Here is a 20,638-nt window from a genome sequence, read left to right on the forward strand (position 1 = left end):
ATTTTAAATAAATATATTAATTAAAGTTGCTTCTAGACGGCAAAAGTGAAAACAACAATACACACCTTCTCGTTCTCCTCCTGCAGACGCAGTTTGAGGCGTAACTCGGACTCCAGAGAGAGTTTGATGCGGTTTAGTTCTTCCTCCAGCTTCTGGGACATGGCCCTGTCCTGGTCAGTCTGTTTCAGCTTTAGCAGAAGAGCATCTCTCTCCACCACCATCTCACTGTACTGGGTCTTGGTGGACTGGATCAGAGAGGAGGTCTGGATGGGGAAGAGGGGTTGAGGGAGAGGGATAAAGATGGGGAGGGAGAGAGGAGATAGGGGTGGAGGAGAGAGACAGAGGAAGGAGCAATTATAATTAATTATTTTGTTTAAAAATGTCAAAATATTTTGATTTGGCATTTACAATATAAATGACATGTGACAGCATGCTTTGTTATTGAATAAACTCAACACAGCTCCAATAACTTACCCACACATAAACAATGCGCATTTATCATTTGTCAATTAAAATGATAAGAGTAAAGAGATTACCAGTTAAACCTCAACATGGATACATCAACACAATTAAGAGTGAGTGCAATTAACGGCACATTTGTACATTGTAGGTTTCTAGAATGTACAAAGGAAATAGGCAGACACAGTAGACTAGGACAGATATCTAGACTAGACAAGGACTTGAGGATGACAATAGAGAGACACAGACACCACAGGACCAGTGAAGAAGACACTGTGGATCCTTTTAGACAAAACAAGCAATGGCAAAAAAAGCATGCTGATTAGTCAATCACAGAAGACTCTTAGGGAAAGAAGTGTTCTTTGGCTGTCCCCATAGGAAAACCCTTTTGGTTACAGGGAGAACCCTTTTTGGTTCCATGTAGAACTGACTGTGAAAAGGGTCCTTTTATGGAACCCAAAAAGGTTCAACATGGAATCAAAAAGGGTTCTTCAAAGGGGGCCGAAGAACTATTTTAGGTTCTAGATAACACCTTTTTTTCTAAGAATATAGTTCTGGGTGGGACAGCAGTTTTGTGAGAGAAGGCAGAAGGGGAAACAGATTGCGTTTGCATGATTTAAAAAAAAAAATCTAACGATTGCAAATTCCGTCACAAAATAATAACTTGTATGTGTTTCACAATCTAATTAGAGCAAAAAACTAAACAAGAACAATTACAGGTATCAACAGGAGGTATTTCAGCATGCAAGAGAAAGCCTTGTCCACAGCCAGCCTAAAGCCTATTCCACTAAGACTTACTGAAGGAGTATAGTTTGATTTAGAGAAACACAGAACAGTCCGACATGAACCTCTAAAGGTCCAAGACAAGTACCTCCATGGCCTGCCTCTGGACTTGATCTATCTCCATCCTGAGTTTCTCCCTCTCTGAAGAGAGCTCTGCCACGAGGATCTGGGTCTCCACACTGCTTCTCAAGCTGCTCTTTAGCTGCAGCTCCAGAGCAGTGTTCTGGGAGACCAGCTCGTCATCAGCCCCCTGCCTGGTTATCAGCAACTCCTCTCTCTCATGCTTCACTCCCCTCAGCTCCTCCTCGAGCCGCAGTCGCTCCTTGGTCAGTGTCTGGGTCAGGGTCTGGAGTCTCTCCCGTTCTACAGAGCTCTCGTTGAGTGCCAGGCTCTTTTCCTCAATGGTCTTGTAGAGTGTTTCATTGCGCATGTTTGCCTCGCGGACTTTAGCCTGCTCTTGGAGGAGCTGTTGTTGGAGAGACTTCAGCTCTGAGCTCAGGATTGTCAGGCGCTCAGTGGAGGCCTTGAACTCCTTCAACCTACTCTCCAGCTCCACTTGGAGCTTCCTGTGCTCCTCCTCTCCCCTCCTCACCATGGTTTGGGCCTCCTCCTGGCTCCGGCGTAGGGTGGCGATGGTGCTGGTGTACTCCCGCATGGTGTGGGTGGTTTTCTGGAGCTCCGTCTCCACGTGTCTCCTCTTGGTCACCTCCTCCTGGTTGGTTCTCCTCAGGGCCTCCGCCTCCCCCTCTAGCCTATCAGCAGTGGCCTGCAGCTCCCTGACGTGTACCTGTAACCTGGTTACACTCTGCTCTGCCTTGTTCTTCTCACCATTCTCCTTCTTAAACTCTGTACGGATGCTAACCAGCTCTTCCTCCACTTCTCTCAGCCGGGTGACAGCCTGGGAGTAGGAGGCCTGCTTGGCCTGAATCTCCCCCAGGAGCAGCTCAAGCCTGATCTTCTCCTCCTCCAGGGCTCTCCTCCTCCTCTGCTCCTCCTCCAGGCTGTGTGTGAGGTGAACCTGCTGGCCGCTCCTCTCCTGCAGGGCCTTTGTGAGCTCTGACACCTCCTCTCTATACTGATTACTATCCTCCCCTCTCTCCCTAACTAACATCTCCACCTGAGCCTCCAGCTCCCTCCTCCTCCGCACCTCCTCTGTGACCACAGATCTCTGAGCAAGCGCCTCCTCCTCGGCCCTCCTCCTCTGCTCTTCGGCTTGGCTCAGACACACCTTTAGCCTCCTGAGCTGGTCCTCCTGGTCTCTCCTCTCGGCCTCTAGCTTGTCACACTGCAGTCTGATGCCCTGGTCCACCTCCTCCCTCTGGGCAGACAGGTGCTGGATGTCTGTCCTGCAGAAGGTGATCTGGGACTCGTAGCTGAGCTTTAGGTTACTGATCTCCACACTGTACTGGCTCCTTACCTTAGACAGCTCCTGCTCCAGGTCCTTGCAGCGTTGCACCTCCTCCTCCAGCTGCCTCCGTAGCCTCTCCGCCTCCCTATCCCGGTCACCAACGCTCTTCTCCACCTCCAGCTTTGCCCAGTTGGCCTCCTCCAGCTCCTTCTGCCTCCTCCTCAGCACCTGCTCGTGCTCCTCCTGCTGCTCCCTGTAGTGTTCCTCCGCCCGCATCCTCTTCCTCTTCTCCTCCTCGATGAGGGATGTGAGGCGGGCCACCTGCTCCTGCAGATCCTTCAGTTGGCTGTGGGTGGAAGCCAGGGAGTCCTGGGTGACGCTGCACTGCAGGGCCTTGCTCCTCTTCACCTCCTCCACAGAGTGGAGCTGCTCCTGCGACTGTGACAGCTCCAGCCGGTAGCGAGCTAACGCCTCCTCCAGAGAACTGTTCTTAGTGTTGCGGTACCCAATATCCTCTTTGAGGAGCCGTAGCTCCTCCTCCAACAGGTCAATCCTGGTGTTACGCATCTAGAGGAGGAGAAGGAAGGATTCGGGTCCAGGTGTGAGGTAGAGTGGAGGAAGTACATGCAAGGCTCTTAATAAAAATGTTAAAAACATTGGTAGCACTGGTGCATGAAATTTAGTCAGCTGGTGATTGTCAAGCAAATGCTGTAACTGCCAGTCTTACATTAATTGACCGATAAATTAACATAAGCACATCAGACATGCTTAATTTAGAGTTATTTATGTAACTGTAGTTGTGATCCAAACATTGGGATAAATGTTTTGAATTTTAATACATTCTAATGATTTGAAAAATAGTTGCATGAAAAGGCTCGAGCTCTGCTTAGTTAATTTTTTTGCAGGCTGTACACACTTCATCAGTCTCTCATTCACAATCTGACAAGCATTTGATAATGCCTAGAATTTCCCAGCGGCATCACTTTGTGTAACCGTAATGCCCCCTAAAACAATTAATGCCTTTTGCGGCATATTAAAGATATTGGAAGAACTGTCCACATTTACTTTTTAACAGCCAGCAAGATGAGCAGGCCTAATGAACAGCAAAAGCACTAGCCTATGTCAATCTACTATCCCCCATAGTACAAAAGTTGACCCATTCTATTCTGTGCAAGAAATAAATATTCCAAACATAATCTGGGACAGTTGTGGGATGTGATAGATCCCAAATTAATACAACCACTAGCATCAAAAAAACGTAATGCAGTGTGGCTGACGCAACAGGTCAGAACTTTTATCTTAAAATGTTGATAAACTATGAGGCTATTTCTTCACATTATAAGCGCAGCAATCCTCCTACAGCAGTAGGCTGTAAGTATAAATGTTCCATTACTGGGAAAACACAATTTTCAAAAGTGACCACAAATGTGATGATTGCATGTAATGCTTATATTATAAAGGTGCATTCTCATGGTGAAAATTATCTTCCCCAAACTTGAAACTCACGCGTCTCGTATGTATGCAAGTTAGGCTCTACAACCGCTGTAAAGCCTATTTAATGTACTTCATTTATAGAAATTATTTGGCCACTTTAGTGTTGATACAAACCATATGGCCTATGGACATGAGGTGTGTGACTATGATTTGAAAAAGTAGCAAAAAAAGGTATGCGTTTCTGTCCTTACCTCACACAAGCTGGGCATCATTCACAAGTCAGTCTGATGGGTGACAATGTCAGCCTATTCTTGATTTAATCTGGTCTTTACATATACTAAATAATATAGGTGTGAAATTAGTTTTGATTTAGAATGGACCATTATCATGTACCTGTCTCAAATCAGGGAAAGGGGAAAAAATAAATGTCATATATGCACTTAAATAGTGAATGGAGGACACTTTTCCCATGGTTCATTTTCATGCCAGCCAGGTAGGCTATACTCCTGTTGTAAAGAGAAGCAATGTGCTTAATATTAGGAAAGTTGAGAAATAAATATAGTAGGCCTAGCCTATTGAACGCTGATGGGATCATCCTCTTTTTAAGAGGCCATCACTCTGTATTTTTCATGAAATCATAGCCTATAGAAATGTTGTGCAACATGAGCTCATAGGCTCTGATGAAGTGTTTGATTAGATTTTCGATTACATTTGCATTGATGTCAGAGTGATTAGAGGGACAATAGAGTGTTGAGTACCAGGCAGTTAGCAAGTTTGGTAGGCTACTAATGACCATGAGCAGCATCAGAGCTTGGAGAAGCCTAACTACCGTGACTAAACAGTCACATGGAATTTGACCAATGTCATGGCTTGTGACCGCTGGTGTGGAGGTAATACGATCACCATAACAGCCCTATTCCCAACTTAAATAAGTTTGGAGCACACCATTCAATTTAGGAGCATGAGAAAATAGGATTTTTCTAATCGATTGAGAAACGAATAGGTAACCCTGTAAATGCATTTGTTTATTATGAAAAGCAAAAAAGTTGATTGTAATTTTAATGACCGGTATTTCTAAGTCATTTGTAGAATATTAAGCTTTCTACATATAGTGCATTCAGAAAGTATTCAGACTCTTTTCCCTTTTCCACATTTTGTAACGTTACAGCCTTATCCTAAAATGTATTAAAGAATTTTTCTTCATCAATCTACGCTCAATACCCCATAATGAAAAACAGAAATATGTATTCTGAACCTTTGTTATGAGACTCTAAATTAATCTCAGGTGCATTCTGTTTCCATTGATCATCCTTCAGATAGTTCTACAACTTGATTGGAGTCCACCTGTGGTAAATTCAATTGATTGACATGATTTGGAAAGGTACACACACCTGTCTATATCTGATCCCACAGTTGACAGTGCGCATGTCAGAGCAAAAACCAAGCCATGAGGTCGAAGGAATTGTCCGTAGAGCTCAGAGACAGGATTGTGTTGAGGTACAGATCTGGGGAAGGGTACCAAAACAATGTCTGCAGCATTGAAGGTCCCCAAGAACACAGTGGCCTCCATCATTCTTAAATGGAAGAGGTTTGGAACCACCAAGACACTTCCTAGAGCTGGCCACCCGGCCAAACTGACAAATCGGGGGAGAAGAGCCTTGGTCAGGGAGGTGACTAAAAACCTGACGGTCACTCTGACAGAGCTCCAGAATTGCTCTGGAGATGGGATAAACTTCCAGAAGGACAACCATCTCTGCAGCACTCCATCAATCAGGCCTTTATGGTTACGTGTCCAGACGGAAGCCACTCTTCAGTAAAATGCACATGACAGCCCGCTTGGAGTTTGCCAGAAGGCACCTAAAGGACTCAAACCATGAGGAACAAGATTCTCTGGTCTCGTTGAAACCAAGTTTGAAATATTTGGCTTGAATGCCAAGCGTCACGTCTGGAGGAAACCTGGCACCATCCCTACGGTGAAGCATGGTGGTGGCAGCATCATGCTGTGTGAATGTTTTCAGCGGTAGAGACAGAGACTAGTCAGGATCGAGGAAAAGATGAACAGAGCAAAGTAAAGAGATCATTGATGAAAACATGCTCAAGAGCATTCAGGACCTGAGACTGGGGCGAAGGTTCACTTTCTAACAGAACAATGACCCTAAGCACACAGCCAAAACAGCACAGAAGTGGCTTTGGGACAAGTCTCTGAATGTCCTTGAGTGGCCCAGCCAGAACCTGAACCCGATCTAACATCTCTGGAGACCTGAAAACAGCTGTGCAGTGACGCTCCCCATCCAACCTGACAGAGCTTGAGAGGATCTGTAGAGAAGAATGGGCGAAACTCCCCAAATACAGGTGTGCCAAGTTTGTAGCGTCATACCCAAGAAGACTCGAGGCTGTAATCACTGACAAAGGTGCTTCAACAAAGTACTGAGTAAAGGGTCTGAATACTTATGTAAATGTGATAAGAAAAATATAAATTAGCAAAAAAATTAAAACCTGTTTTTGTTTTGTCATTATGGAGTATTGTATGTAGATTGATGAGGGGGGGGGGGACGATTTAATCCATTTTAGAACAAGGCTGTAAGGTAAGAAAATGTGGAAAAAGTCAAGGGGTCTGAATACTTTCCGAATGCACTGTAGTTATTAGGGCATTATAAAATCGGTGTTATTATTTGTCTAATTCCATTTTGTCCCAAATATACATTTTAGTCATTTATTAGACGCTCTTATCCAGAGCGACAAAGGAACAATTAGGGTTAAGTGCCTTGCTCAAGGGCACATTGACAGAGTTTTCACCTAGTTGGTTTGAGGATTCAAACCAGCAACCTTAAGGTTACTGGCCAAACGCTCTTATCCATGCCATCCATTATCTTGGTTTTGTTTTTCCAGGTTTAGGATTTTCTCCATTTTTTTTCAGGTTTTCGCTCTAAAGAACACTTTTTAAAATCTGAAAATAACAAAATTGGATGTTCTAAGTCTGAGGTCTGGGACAAATAAGAAATGTGTATTTTTTTGTGTACTTTGGTGTTTCTATAAACTAGGGTATCAGTGAGGATTTCCTACACTGGACAACTTGTTACAGCTGTTGATAAGTTATTGATAATAACATGCCAAAAATGTTTTCTCTCATTATATTAAGATATATGGGGGTATTTCATAGCTATATTCAAGAAAATATACGAATTGATTTCAACCTTTATCATAGTTGGTGTCTTGACAGATTTGTCCAAAATCATGTGACATAAAACATGTACTTTTCTGTCCTTGCATTTACGGCAGTGTAAGTTGTCCTTACAGTTGAAGTCGGAAGTTTAAATACACTTAGGCTGGAGTCATTGAAACTCGTTTTTCAACCACTCCACAAATTTCTTGTTAACAAACTATAGTTTTGGGAAGTCTGTTAGGACATCTACTTTATGCTTGACACAAGTAATTTTTCCAACAATTGTTTACAGACAAGATAATTTCCCTTATCATTCACGACTCCAGTGAGTCAGAAGTTTACATGCACTAAGTTGACTGTGCCTTTAAACAGCTTGGAAAATTCCAGAAAACGATGTCATGGCTTTAGAAGATTCTGATAGGCTAATTTACATGTTTTGAGTCAATTGGAGGTGTACCTGTGGATGTATCTCAAGGCCTACCTTCAAACTCAGTGCCTCTTTGCTTGACATCGTGGGAAAAATCAATAAAAATCAGCCAAGACCTCAGAAAAAATATTGTAGACCTCCACAAGTCTGGTTCATCCTTGGGAGCAATTTCTGTACAAACAATAGTATTCAAGTATAAACACCATGGGACCACGCAGCCGTCATACCGCTCAGGAAGGAGATGCGTTCTGTCTCCTAGAGATGAACGTACTTTGGTGCGAAAAGTGCAAATCAATCCCAGGACAACAGCAAAGGACCTTGTGAAGATGCTGGAGGAAACAGGTACCATCATTTGCAAATAAATTCATTAAAAATCCTACAATGTAATTTTCTGGATTTTTTTCCTCATTTTGTCTGTCATAGTTGAAGTGTACCTATGATGAAAATTACAGGCCTCTCATCTTTATAAGTGGGAGAACTTGCACATTGGTGGCTGACTAAATACTTTTTTGCCCCACTGTATATCCACAGTAAAACGAGACCTATACCGACATAACCTGAAAGGCCGCTCCACAAGGAAGAAGCCACTGCTCCAAAACCGCCATAAAAAAGCTGGGCTACAGTTTGAAACTGCACAATTTTTTTTAACCTTTACAAAGATCATACTTTTTGGAGAAATGTCCTCTGGTCTGATAAAACAAAAATATAACTGTTTGGCATTAATGACCATCATTATGTTTAGAGGAAATAGGGGGAGACTTGCAAGCCGAAGAACACCATCCCAACCGTGAAGCAAGGGGGTGGCAGCATCATGTTATGGGGGTGCTTTGCTGCAGGAGGGACCGGTGCACTTCACAAAATAGATGGCATCATGATGAGGGAAAATTATGTGGATATATTGAAGCAACATCTCAAGACATCAGTCAGAAGTTAAAGCTTGGTCGCAAATGGGTCTTCCAAATGGACAATGACCCCAAGCATGCTTCCAAAGTTGTGGCAAAATGGCTTAAGGACAACAAAGTCAAGGTATTGGAGTGACCATCACAAAGCCTGACCTGAATCCTATAGAAAATTTGTGGGCAGAACTGAAAAAGCGTGTGCGAGCAAGGAGGCCTACAAACCTGACTGAGTTACACCAGCTCTGTCAGGAGGAATGGGCCAAAATTCACCCAACTTATTGTGGGAAGCTTGTGGAAGGCTACCTGAAATGTTTGACCCAAGTTAAACAATTTAAAGGCAATGCTACCAAATATGAATTGAATGTATGTAAACTTCTGACCCACTGGGAATGTGATGAAAGAAATAAAAGCTGAAATAAAATCGCTCTAATATTATTTGGACATTTCACATTCTTAAAATAAAGTGGTGATCCTAACCGACCTAAAACAGGGAATTCTTATTAGGATTAAAATGTCAGGAATTGTGAAAAACTGAGTTTAAATGTATTTGGTTAAGGTGTATGTAGACTTCTGACTTCAGCTGTATACAATATGTGAAGCATTAATCAGCTCAATTAGACATTGAACTTGAACCTTGTAAGACAGTTAGAGCCAGGATTCTTATGTTTTTGTATAGAGATCTCAGAAATGCAGTGTAACTACATAACATTTTGTGTCCTTATGTTACAGGGTGAAAACAGTTTATGGGCTTCTAAAATAATGTATGCATTGCAAAATCAAATTCTTCTAACCGAAAGAGTTGCCTTACCTTGATACTTAACACCTAAATCAATACTGTTATAAATGTGGTTCTTCAATAATTATGCATAATACTTGTTGGATGCACAGTTGGTGTCTGTTAAGTGACGAACAGCTGTTTTGAAAGTGCAGGCAGGTGCTGGAAAAAAAGTGTTTGAATATTTTGTTGTCTCATTTGTTATGCCAGGGAAGACAGTTGTGCCTGGATCCACGTTGGATCTAATATCCCTAGTGAATTGATGTTGACCATCTGTTGTTGTCTGTTTGATTTACAGCAGGGTCTCCTTTGATTTAACAGAGAAAGCATTAAGGTATTGAGTTCATGTTTTCATATGTTTTTGTGCCCCTGAGTTTACTGTGCACAATTGTGTAGGATAGACTATTGTGCAACACCCAAAGCTATTCCTATTAATTATTCTGGATATAATGACAACAAATTACATAGCCTAGTGGGCTTATTCACAATATGATCTGGTCATGAAATAACATGACAAATGCATTTTGACCTGCAATTGTAAACAATACAAGAGGCTTGAAGTAGCCTACTTGAACTTGAATTTAGAGTTCAGAAATTCAAGTACTAGAATAGGATTACCTTGAAAAACTGACATTTCCTCAATTTGGTGCTTGAAAAGTTATTGTAATTATTGTAGCCAATTTATAAATTCTTCTGCTCCCTTATAATGATCTGTAATTGTATTTTTTGATTGGTTTTTGTGAGAGATGTGGCCACTTTCCTTTGTTTCCCGACACTTCAATTGAAGGGTGTTGCAGTAACTCCGCTGAGGTAAAACCACGTGTGGTTATTATGAGGACAACATCTAATGTTGGCTTCAACTTGGCTTTCCATTTTGGTCACTTTCTCATGATAAAAACAGCAATGGTGAGATTAATGCTACCGCTATTCATGGTTTTATTATGTGTGCCTGCGTCGGCCACATAGTCTACAGAAAAACTGCCATGCATCCAATCTATTTAGTCAGGTGATGTCCACATTCTCACATATTTTAGAATGTAATAATCATTTAAACTTCAATTCATTAGCAAGGCCTAAAAAAGTAATTATTCTTGAAGTGGTAATGGCCTCCTTTTACATTTTTGACACTTTCTGCATGTTTTTGGGTGGGGGAGGTATACTTGGGTAAATGGATCAATCTTTGGAACTGTTTGGGCTAAAAACGATCCGTTTTCAATCATTACAACATTATTATTACATGCAGGTTGCACAGCAAAATATTAAGGAGCATATGCAACCAAAATAGTATCATTTTAGATGCCTTAGTACAGAACTAATATTTTAGATTTAATATAATAATAATAATGCAATGTTAGATTTACCAGTTATAAGACTGAATAAGATTTCCAATGTATTCATTAAAACATGGAAAATAAATGAAATTATAATGCAGAAGGTCTAAAAGCTCATCGTTGTAAAAACAGCTGAACAGATTGATTCCACAGGCGGTCAGTGTGGTTCCTCTCAGTACCTTGAGCTCTTCCATGTTCTTGTGTAGTTCTCCCAGGTATTTGTAGTAGTCACCAGACAGAGTGAGCAGCTCTATGTAACGGGTCTGCAGTAGAGTAGCCTGGGAGAGGGCATACAGCACACAGTTAATAACGGAAACATGCAAACTACTCGGTAACACAAAGTCACCTCAACACACAATCAACTCAGTGGTAACATTGTTAACATACTGGGCACCGAATACACCGGACTAGGGGCGCAGGTCTACCTGTTTACTGGGTTTCTAACCCGGGGTAAAGCAGAGTTTGTATGTATGAGGCTAGATTCACCTTGACACTGAAGGCACTCAGTAACAGATGTACATGTAGTGTATGCACCTGTATAAGTAAACAGTATATGTTTGAGTGACTTGGTGGAGCTATGATTGTTACCTCCTCTGTGAGCTGAGTAGAAGGAGACTGTGTCATGGTCCTCTTCATAGGGATGTTCAGTAGAGTCTCTAGACCAGCACTGTATGAAGCCAACTCCAGCTCATAATCCTGAAAACAAATATATCTTAAATTCACAGGAATAGAATTCAGGAAAAGCAGTACATTAGTATACTATGATGGGTATAGTGATACATGGGCCGGATGTGAAAGCCCTTACCTTGATGGAGTTCACACAGGCGTCAGTGTCTCTCAGAACACTCTCAACACTCTCTCTCTTCACCTTGATCTCAGAGTTCAGAGCCTAGACAAACACACAAAAACCTCCATATGTTGATTATATTGCACTGAACAATTATACTGACTGACTGACCGAACGACTGACCGACTGACCTTCTGCTGGTCGAGGTGTTCATCCAGGGCTGTGATGCTGTCTATCTTGGTGGCCTGCAGGGTGTCCTGTTTCTGACGCGTAGTACCGATCCACTCACTGAGGACTGAGCTAGTGGTGGTGTACTGCTGGAGTTGCCCCTGGTACCCCTCTAGGTCCCTCAGTCTGAGAGAGAAAAGGCAAGAGATACAGGTAAAACATATTTTTGGGGTATATATATAAAAATATTTAAAAAATGGTCATCAATAGTAAATGTTTGAAGTCATCACAAAGTAAAGGAAGGAGGTACAGCACATCACAAGTTGGATAGGTATGGAGAACAGGACTCTATATACAGCAGTCAGAGGGACAACAAAACAGATGCAGCTAGAGACGGAGGTAAATGTCTGAGTGAGATATGGAACCAAAAAGGTGTGCATAGATAAGATATAGAGAGGTCTGTATACCTGAAGTCTATTTGGCTCTGGAGGCGTCTCCAGCGGTCAGACAACTGGGTGACTCGTTCACTGTATCTGGACAGGTCCACGTCACACCTGTGGAAGGCTCCGCCCACCTGGCCGTTCCAGTGGACTGCCTTCCCGAGCTCTGTCTCCATGGAGACCAGGACGTCCCTCTTCCCCTCCAGCTCGGCCCTCATACTCTACACATACACACACACACACACACAACAGAACATCTGAGATTTGAATCACAAAGCTAACTGGCCTTTACAGAGTACATACCGGGAATAGTAATAATCACAAAGCTAACTGGCCTTTACAGAGTACATACCGGGAATAGTAATAATCACAAAGCTAACTGGCCTTTACAGAGTACATACCGGGAATAGTAATAATCACAAAGCTAACTGGCCTTTACAGAGTACATACCAGGAATAGTAATAATCACAAAGCTAACTGGCCTTTACAGAGTACATACCAGGAATAGTAATAATCACAAAGCTAACTGGCCTTTACAGAGTACATACCGGGAATAGTAATAATCACAAAGCTAACTGGCCTTTACAGAGTACATACCAGGAATAGTAATAATCACAAAGCTAACTGGCCTTTACAGAGTACATACCAGGAATAGTAATAATCACAAAGCTAACTGGCCTTTACAGAGTACATACCAGGAATAGTAATAATCACAAAGCTAACTGGCCTTTACAGAGTACATACCAGGAATAGTAATAATCACAAAGCTAACTGGCCTTTACAGAGTACATACCAGGAATAGTAATAATCACAAAGCTAACTGGCCTTTACAGAGTACATACCAGGAATAGTAATAATCACAAAGCTAACTGGCCTTTACAGAGTACATACCAGGAATAGTAATAATCACAAAGCTAACTGGCCTTTACAGAGTACATACCAGGAATAGTAATAATCACAAAGCTAACTGGCCTTTACAGAGTACATACCAGGAATAGTAATAATCACAAAGCTAACTGGCCTTTACAGAGTACATACCAGGAATAGTAATAATCACAAAACTTACTGACTTCAAAGCATTTACACACAAACGGAACATTTAGCCTAGGAACACCACACACAGCTAAATGACCGACTTAGTCATTGCTGTGACAGTTACTCCCATTCCCAATGTTTTGGGGCTTTTGTTTCAAACAGTAACTGTTACCTTCAGAGTGGACCTGTAGTCCTCCACCTCTGCATGATCCAGGGATGTGGTCTCCTTCTCTGTCAGTCTGGCCTCATGGACCTTAATGATGTCCTCAGCTCTGGACTCACTCTCCAGGAGGGCCCTTAGAGCCCGCAACCTTGGAGTGGGAAAGGGCGGGAAGAACGAGAAGAGAAAGAAGGGGAAAGAGATGCAAAGAATGAGAGAGAGAGAGAATTCGTCAGAACAAATTAGTTCAATTAGAGCAATGAGTGTTGAGTGTGTGTATGGATGAGTTTGTCTGTGTATGGAGTAGTTATATGGGTATTCTGCAGAGAACCCTTTCAGGCTGTGTGTATGTTCATTCAGCATAATGTTTACCTCTGTAGATAGGCGGTGGAGCACCCGTCCAGACTGCCCAGTCTCTCGTTGATGAGGCTGAGTTGGCTGCGTAAGAACGTGGCCTTGTCAGAGTCAGTCATACCCTCTAGTTCCTTCAGAACATGCTCATTCAGACGCTGGTACTCCTCACGGATAGAGTTCACATCCCTCTGTACAGACTGGGGAAAAAACACACATTTAGTCACATTCACAAACCTAACCCTACATACACAGTAGTACTCCTAGGATGTACAGTATATTGTATCCGTGTGTGCGTGCGTTCATGTGTGGCGTCCATGTGTGTATGTACCTCTAGTTGGCTAATCCTCAGGCCACAGTCGTGCACACCGTCCTCTCCCAGACAGATATGGATGTGCTGGGTAAGCCCCGCCTCCGCCTCCTCTAGGCGCTGTCTGAGCGTGTGCAGCTCAGTCAGGCTGTGTGATGTCACCACCACTTTCTTCTTCACCTTCTTAACCACCCCCTTTTTCACATCCTGTTGCTTAACCTCCACTATCTTGGTCTCCTCTATCTTCTTTGCCTCTTGATTGACCACCAGTATCCTGGCCTCCTCCTCTGCCTTGATCCTCCCTTCGTTGGCAGTCTGTTGTGCAGCTAGGGACAGAGATATAGAGAGTTAGAGGTCATATGCTGTATGGTAAAGGTACAACTTAGATTAATGACATATACCCAGAGTACATAGGTGAGCAGAGACAGCAGAATAGAGGAGCATACTGTGCCCTACAATGAGAGAGATGCTCTACTCACTGTAATGGACCTGAAACGGTATCTCTACTATATAGAGTTGAAGTCGGAAGTTTAAATGTATTTGGCTAAGGTGTATGTAAACTCAGTTTTTCACCATTCTTGACATTTAATCCTAGTAAAAATTCACTGTCTTAGGATCACCACTTTATTTTAAGAATTTGAAATGTCAGAATAATAGTAGAGAGAAATATTTATTTCAGCTTTTATTCCTTTCATCGCATTCCCAGTGGGTCAGAGGTTTACATACACTCAATTAGTATTTGATAGCATTGCCTTTAAAATATTTAACTTGGGTCAAACATTTCAGGTAGCCTTCCACATGCTTCCCACAGTAAGTTGGGTGAATTTTGGCCCATTCCTCTTGACAAAGATGGTGTAACTGAGTCAGGTTTGTAGGCCTCCTTTTTCGCAAACGCTTTTTCAGTTCTGCCCACACATTTTCTATAGGATTGAGGTCAGGGCTTTGTGATGGCCACTCCAATACCTTGACTTTGTTGTCCTAAAGCCATTTTGCCACAACTTTGGAAGTGTGCTTGGGGTCAATGTCCATTTGGAAGAGACATTGTGACCAAGCTTTAACTTCCTGACTGATGTCTTGAGATGTTGCTTCAATCTATCCACATAATTTACCCCCCTCATGATGCCATCTATTTTGTGAAGTGCACCAGTCCCTCCTGCAGCAAAGCACCCCCACAACATGATGCTGCCACCCCCGTGCTTCACGGTTGGGATGGTGTTCTTCGGCTTGCGAGCCTCCCCCTTTTTCCCCAAACATAACGATGGTCATTATGGCCAAACAGTTCTATTTTTGTTTTATCAGACCAGAGGACATTTCTCCAAAAAGTACGATCTTTGTCCCCATGTGCAGTTTCAGACCATAGTCTGGCTTTTTTTAATGGCAGTTTTAGGTCAGTGGCTTCTTCCTTGCTGAGCGGCCTTTCAGGTTATGTCGATATAGGACTTGTTTTACTGTGGATATAGATACTTGTGTACCGTTTCCTCCAACATCTTCACAAGGTCCTTTGCTGTTGTTCTGGGATTGATTTGCACTTTTCGCGCCAAAGTACATTAATGAGCGATATCCTTCCTGAGCGATATTACGGCTGCGTGGTCCTATGGTGTTTATACTTGCCTACTATTGTTTGCACAGATGAACGTGGTACCTTCAGGCATTTGAAAATTGCTCCCAAGGATGAACCAGACTTGTGGAGGTCTACAATTGTTTTTCTGAAGTCTTGGCTGATTTCTTTTGATTTCCCCATGATGTCAAGCAAAGAGGCACTGAGATTGAAGGTAGACCTTGAAATACATCCATAGGTACACCTCCAATAGGCTAATTGACCTCATTTGAGTCAATCAGAAGCTTCTAAAGCCATTACATAATTCTCTGGATATTTCCAAGCCGTTTAAAGGCACAGTCAACTTAGTGTATGTAAACTTCTGACCCACTGGAATTGTGATACAGTGAATTATAAGTGAAATAATCTGTCTGTAAACAATTGTTGAAAAAATTACTTGTGTCATGCACAAAGTAGATGTCCTAACCGACTTGCCAAAACTATAGTTCATAACAAGAAATTTGTGGAGTGGTTGAAAAACAAGTTAAATGACTCCAACCTAAGTGTTTGTAAACTTCCGACTTCAACTGTATCTACACTATCGCTATACTGTCTCTCTACTATATATCTATCACTCTACTGTATCTCTACTCTATAACTACAGTATCTACTGTATATCTATTCACTGTAATGGATCTGATACTGATCTACTCTCACTGTCTCTACTATATATACACACTATCGCTCTACTGTATATATACTATCGCTCTACAGTATATCTACTATGTCTACTATATACATCTACTGTATCTACTATATCTGTACTCTCTACTATATCTACTGTCTCTCTACTCACTGTAATGGACCTGACAGTATATCTACTATCTCTCTACTGAATCTCTATTCACTAATGGACGTGATACTGTATATCTACTATATCTCTATTCACTGTAATGTACCTGATACTGTATCTCTATTCACTGTAATGTACCTGATACTGTATCTCTATTCACTGTAATGTACCTGATATTGTATCTCTATTCAGTGTAATGTACCTGATACTGTATCTCTATTCACTAATGGAACTGATACTGTATCTCTATTCACTGTAATGTACCTGATACTGTATCTCTATTCACTAATGGACGTGATACTGTATATCTACTGCATCTCTATTCACTGTAATGGAACTGATACTGTATCTCTATTCACTAATGGACCTGATACTGTATCTCTATTCACTAATGGACCTGATACTGTATCTCTATTCACTAATGGACCTGATATTGTATCTCTATTCACTGTAATGGACCTGATACTGTATATCTACTGCATCTCTATTCACTGTAATGGACCTGATACTGTATCTCTATTCACTAATGGACCTGATACTGTATCTCTATTCACTAATGGACCTGATACTGTATCTCTATTCACTGTAATGGACCTGATACTGTATATCTACTGCATCTCTATTCACTGTAATGGACCTGATACTGTATCTCTATTCACTGTAATGGACCTGATACTGTATATCTACTGTATCTCTATCCACTGTAATGGACCTGATACTGTATATCTACTGTATCTCTATCCACTGTAATGGACCTGATACTGTATATCTACTGCATCTCTATTCACTGTAATGGACCTGATACTGTATCTCTATTCACTGTAATGGACCTGATACTGTATATCTACTGCATCTCTATTCACTGTAATGGACCTGATACTGCATCTCTATTCACTGTAATGGACCTGATACTGTATATCTACTGCATCTCTATTCACTGTAATGGACCTGATACTGCATCTCTATTCACTGTAATGGACCTGATACTGTATATCTACTGCATCTCTATTCACTGTAATGGACCTGATACTGTATCTCTATTCACTGTAATGGACCTGATACTGTATATCTACTGCATCTCTATTCACTGTAATGGACCTGATACTGTAGATCTACTGTATCTCTATTCACTGTAATGTACCTGATACTGTATATCTACTATCTCACTTCTGTATCTCTATTCACTGTAATGTACCTGATACTGTATATCTACTATCTCACTACTGTATCTCTATTCACTGTAATGTACCTGATACTGTATATCTACTATCTCACTACTGTATCTCTATTCACTGTAATGTACCTGATACTGTATATCTACTATCTCACTACTGTATCTCTATTCACTGTAATGTACCTGATACTATATATCTACTATCTCACTACTGTATCTCTATTCACTGTAATGTACCTGATACTGTATATCTACTATCTCACTACTGTATCTCTATTCACTGTAATGTACCTGATACTGTATATCTACTATCTCACTACTGTATCTCTATTCACTGTAATGTACCTGATACTGTATATCTACTATCTCTATTCACTGTAATGTACCTGATACTGTATATCTACTATATATCTATTCACTGTAATGGACCTGATACTGTATCTCTCACTACTGTATCTCTATTCACTGTAATGTACCTGATACTGTATATCTACTATCTCACTACTGTATCTCTATTCACTGTAATGTCCCTGATACTATATATCTACTATATATATCTATTCACTGTAATGGACCTGCTACTGTATATCTACTATCTCACTACTGTATCTCTATTCACTGTAATGGATCTGATACAGTAGTGAGATAGTAGATATACAGTATCTGATCCATTACAGTGAATAGAGATACAGTAGTGAGATAGTAGATATACAGTATCTCTATTCACTGTAATGGATCTCGCTACTGTATATCTACTCACTCAGCAGGTAGTCGGACCACCAGTTGGTCGTAGTAGGCCTGGGGTCCAGTGTACTGACTCACTACTGTATATCTACTCACTCAGCAGGTAGTCGGACCACCAGTTGGTCGTAGTAGGCCTGGGGTCCAGTGCACTGACTCACTACTGTATATCTACTCACTCAGCAGGTAGTCGGACCACCAGTTGGTCGTAGTGAGCCTGGGCTCCAGTGTACTGACTCACTACTGTATATCTACTCACTGTAAGCAGGTAGCTGGACCACCAGTTGGTCGTAGTGAGCCTGGGCTCCAGTGTACTGACTCACTACTGTATATCTACTCACTGTAAGCAGGTAGCTGGACCACCAGTTGGTCGTAGTGAGCCTGGGCTCCAGTGTACTGGCTCTCGATGTTCCTCTTGTCGTCGTCCTTGAACATCTCAGAGCCATGGCAACAGTGTATGAAGTCTGAGTAGTGGGTCTCCAGACCCTTCAGGATGCTGCGGTACTCCTCAGGACGCATACGGGACAGCTGAGAGGACACACACATATTAAGAAAAATTCAGACATTGTTTTTGTGTCCTCGTTTTAGTGAATGTAGTTATGTAGTCAGGTCATTTGTAATCTTAGTAATAATGGACTCAGCTGCACCATAAAGTCAAGCTGACATTTGAGTCAGTCGTGGCCCTTGTACGTGAAACTGTTACAACAGTGATGACGTGATATGGTTACGATGGCGATAGGTTCTTACCATGGTGATGGTGAGAGAGTTGATGCGTGTGATGTCCTGGACACAGTACTGCCAGGAGATGAGACTTTTGATGTTGATGTAGAGCTGGTTCCACACAGACAGGATGGCCTCGTAGTACTGTTCATTCCTGATGGACCACACAACACGGACATGGATTTAGTCTGTGTATGCATGCGTGGGTGCATACATGCATAGCACATACACAGTACCAGTCAAAAGCTTGGACACACCCATTTAGAGTTTTTCTTTATTTGTACTATTTTCGACATTGACATATACTTATTTTCCACCATAATTTGCAAATAAATTCATTAAAAATCCTATAATGTGATTTTCTGGATTTTTTTTCTTCATTTTGTCTGTCATAGTTGAAGTGTACCTATGATGACAATTACAGGCCTCATCTTTTTAAGTGGGAGAACTTGCACAATTGGTGGCTGACTAAATACTTTTTTGCCCCACTGTATGTAAGAATGCTGTTCATTAACTACAGCTCAGCATTCAACACTATAGTACCCTCCAAGCTCATCATCAAGCTGGAGACCGTGGACCTCAACCCCACCCTGTGCAATTGGGTCCCTGACTTTCTGACGGGCAGCCCCAGGTGGTGAAGGTAGGAAACAACATCTCCACCTTGTTGACCCACAACACTGGGCCCTCACAAGGGTGCGTGCTCAGCCCCTTCCTGTACTCCCTGTTCACCCACGACTTCGTGACCATACACGCCTCCAACTCATTCATCAAGTTTGCAGACAACACAACAGTAGTGGGCTTGATTAGCAACAATGACGAGACAGCCTACAGGGAGGAGGTGAGGGCACTCGGAGTGTGGTGTCAGGAAAACAACCTCTCACTCAATGTCAGCAAAACAAAGGAGATTATCGTGGACTTCAGGAAACAGCAGAGGGAGCACCCCCCTATCCACATCGAAGGGACAGCAGTGGAGAAAGTGGAAAGTTTTAAGTTCCTCAGCATACACGTCAACAACAAAATGAAATGGCCCACCCACACAGACAGTGTGGTGAAGAAGAACTTTTACAGATCCACAATCGAACGCATCCTGTCGGGCTGTATCACAGCCTGGTACGGCAACTGCTCCGCCCACAACCACAAGGCTCTCCAGAGGGTGGTGCGGTCTGCACAACGCATCACCGGGGGCAAACTACCTGACACCTACAGCACCCGATGTCACAGGAAGGCAAAAAAGATCATCAAAGACAACAACCACCCGAGCCACTGTCTGTTCACACCATTACCATCCAGAAGGCGAGGTCAGTACAGGTGCATCAAAGCTGGGACCGAGAGACTGAAGAATAGCTTCTATCTCAAGGCCATCAGCCTGCTAAACAGCAATCACTAACTCAGAGAGGCTGCTGCCTACATGGAGACCCTATCACTGGCCACTTTAACAAATGGATCACTAGTCACTTTAAATAATGCCACTTTAACAATGTTTACGTATCTTACATTACTCATATGTATACACGGTATTTTATACCATCTATTGCACTTGCCTATGCTGCTCGGCCATCGCTCATCCATATATTTATATGTACTGTGGCGTACTACAGGTCAGCCACCAGGGGGAGACTCGTCGAGGCCTGGTGACAGACAGTGTGTACGTCACAAGGCATTGGCTCCATCTGCTGGACGTACCAGGTCTCGACGGGTTCTCCGGCCAGGACTAATTGGGGTTGATTGGGAGTTTGTGAGTAA

General features: G+C 42.3%; 1 protein-coding gene across 3 annotated transcripts in view; it reads right to left on the reverse strand.

Annotated features, from left to right (window-relative positions):
* LOC109902792 (desmoplakin) overlaps window positions 1–20,638 on the reverse strand; it is a 43,102-nt gene that overhangs the window by 4,723 nt on the left and 17,741 nt on the right. Inside the window, exons 12-23 of one of the 3 annotated variants that reach the window (XM_031785712.1) lie at window positions 18,923–19,049; window positions 18,517–18,703; window positions 13,892–14,196; window positions 13,582–13,760; window positions 13,222–13,360; window positions 12,042–12,235; window positions 11,598–11,760; window positions 11,425–11,508; window positions 11,208–11,315; window positions 10,799–10,897; window positions 1,331–3,157; window positions 66–263 (exon numbers count right to left, since the gene is read on the reverse strand). In XM_031785712.1, the coding sequence (XP_031641572.1) occupies window positions 66–263; window positions 1,331–3,157; window positions 10,799–10,897; window positions 11,208–11,315; window positions 11,425–11,508; window positions 11,598–11,760; window positions 12,042–12,235; window positions 13,222–13,360; window positions 13,582–13,760; window positions 13,892–14,196; window positions 18,517–18,703; window positions 18,923–19,049 (3,610 nt within the window). The remainder of the gene's footprint in view (window positions 1–65; window positions 264–1,330; window positions 3,158–10,798; window positions 10,898–11,207; window positions 11,316–11,424; window positions 11,509–11,597; window positions 11,761–12,041; window positions 12,236–13,221; window positions 13,361–13,581; window positions 13,761–13,891; window positions 14,197–18,516; window positions 18,704–18,922; window positions 19,050–20,638) is intronic. The other 2 variants (XM_031785713.1, XM_031785714.1) reach the window with 2 other exon arrangements.

The sequence above is a fragment of the Oncorhynchus kisutch genome, linkage group LG13 (genome assembly GCF_002021735.2).
Source record: "Oncorhynchus kisutch isolate 150728-3 linkage group LG13, Okis_V2, whole genome shotgun sequence".
In the NCBI taxonomy this organism is placed as follows: Eukaryota; Metazoa; Chordata; class Actinopteri; order Salmoniformes; family Salmonidae; genus Oncorhynchus; species Oncorhynchus kisutch.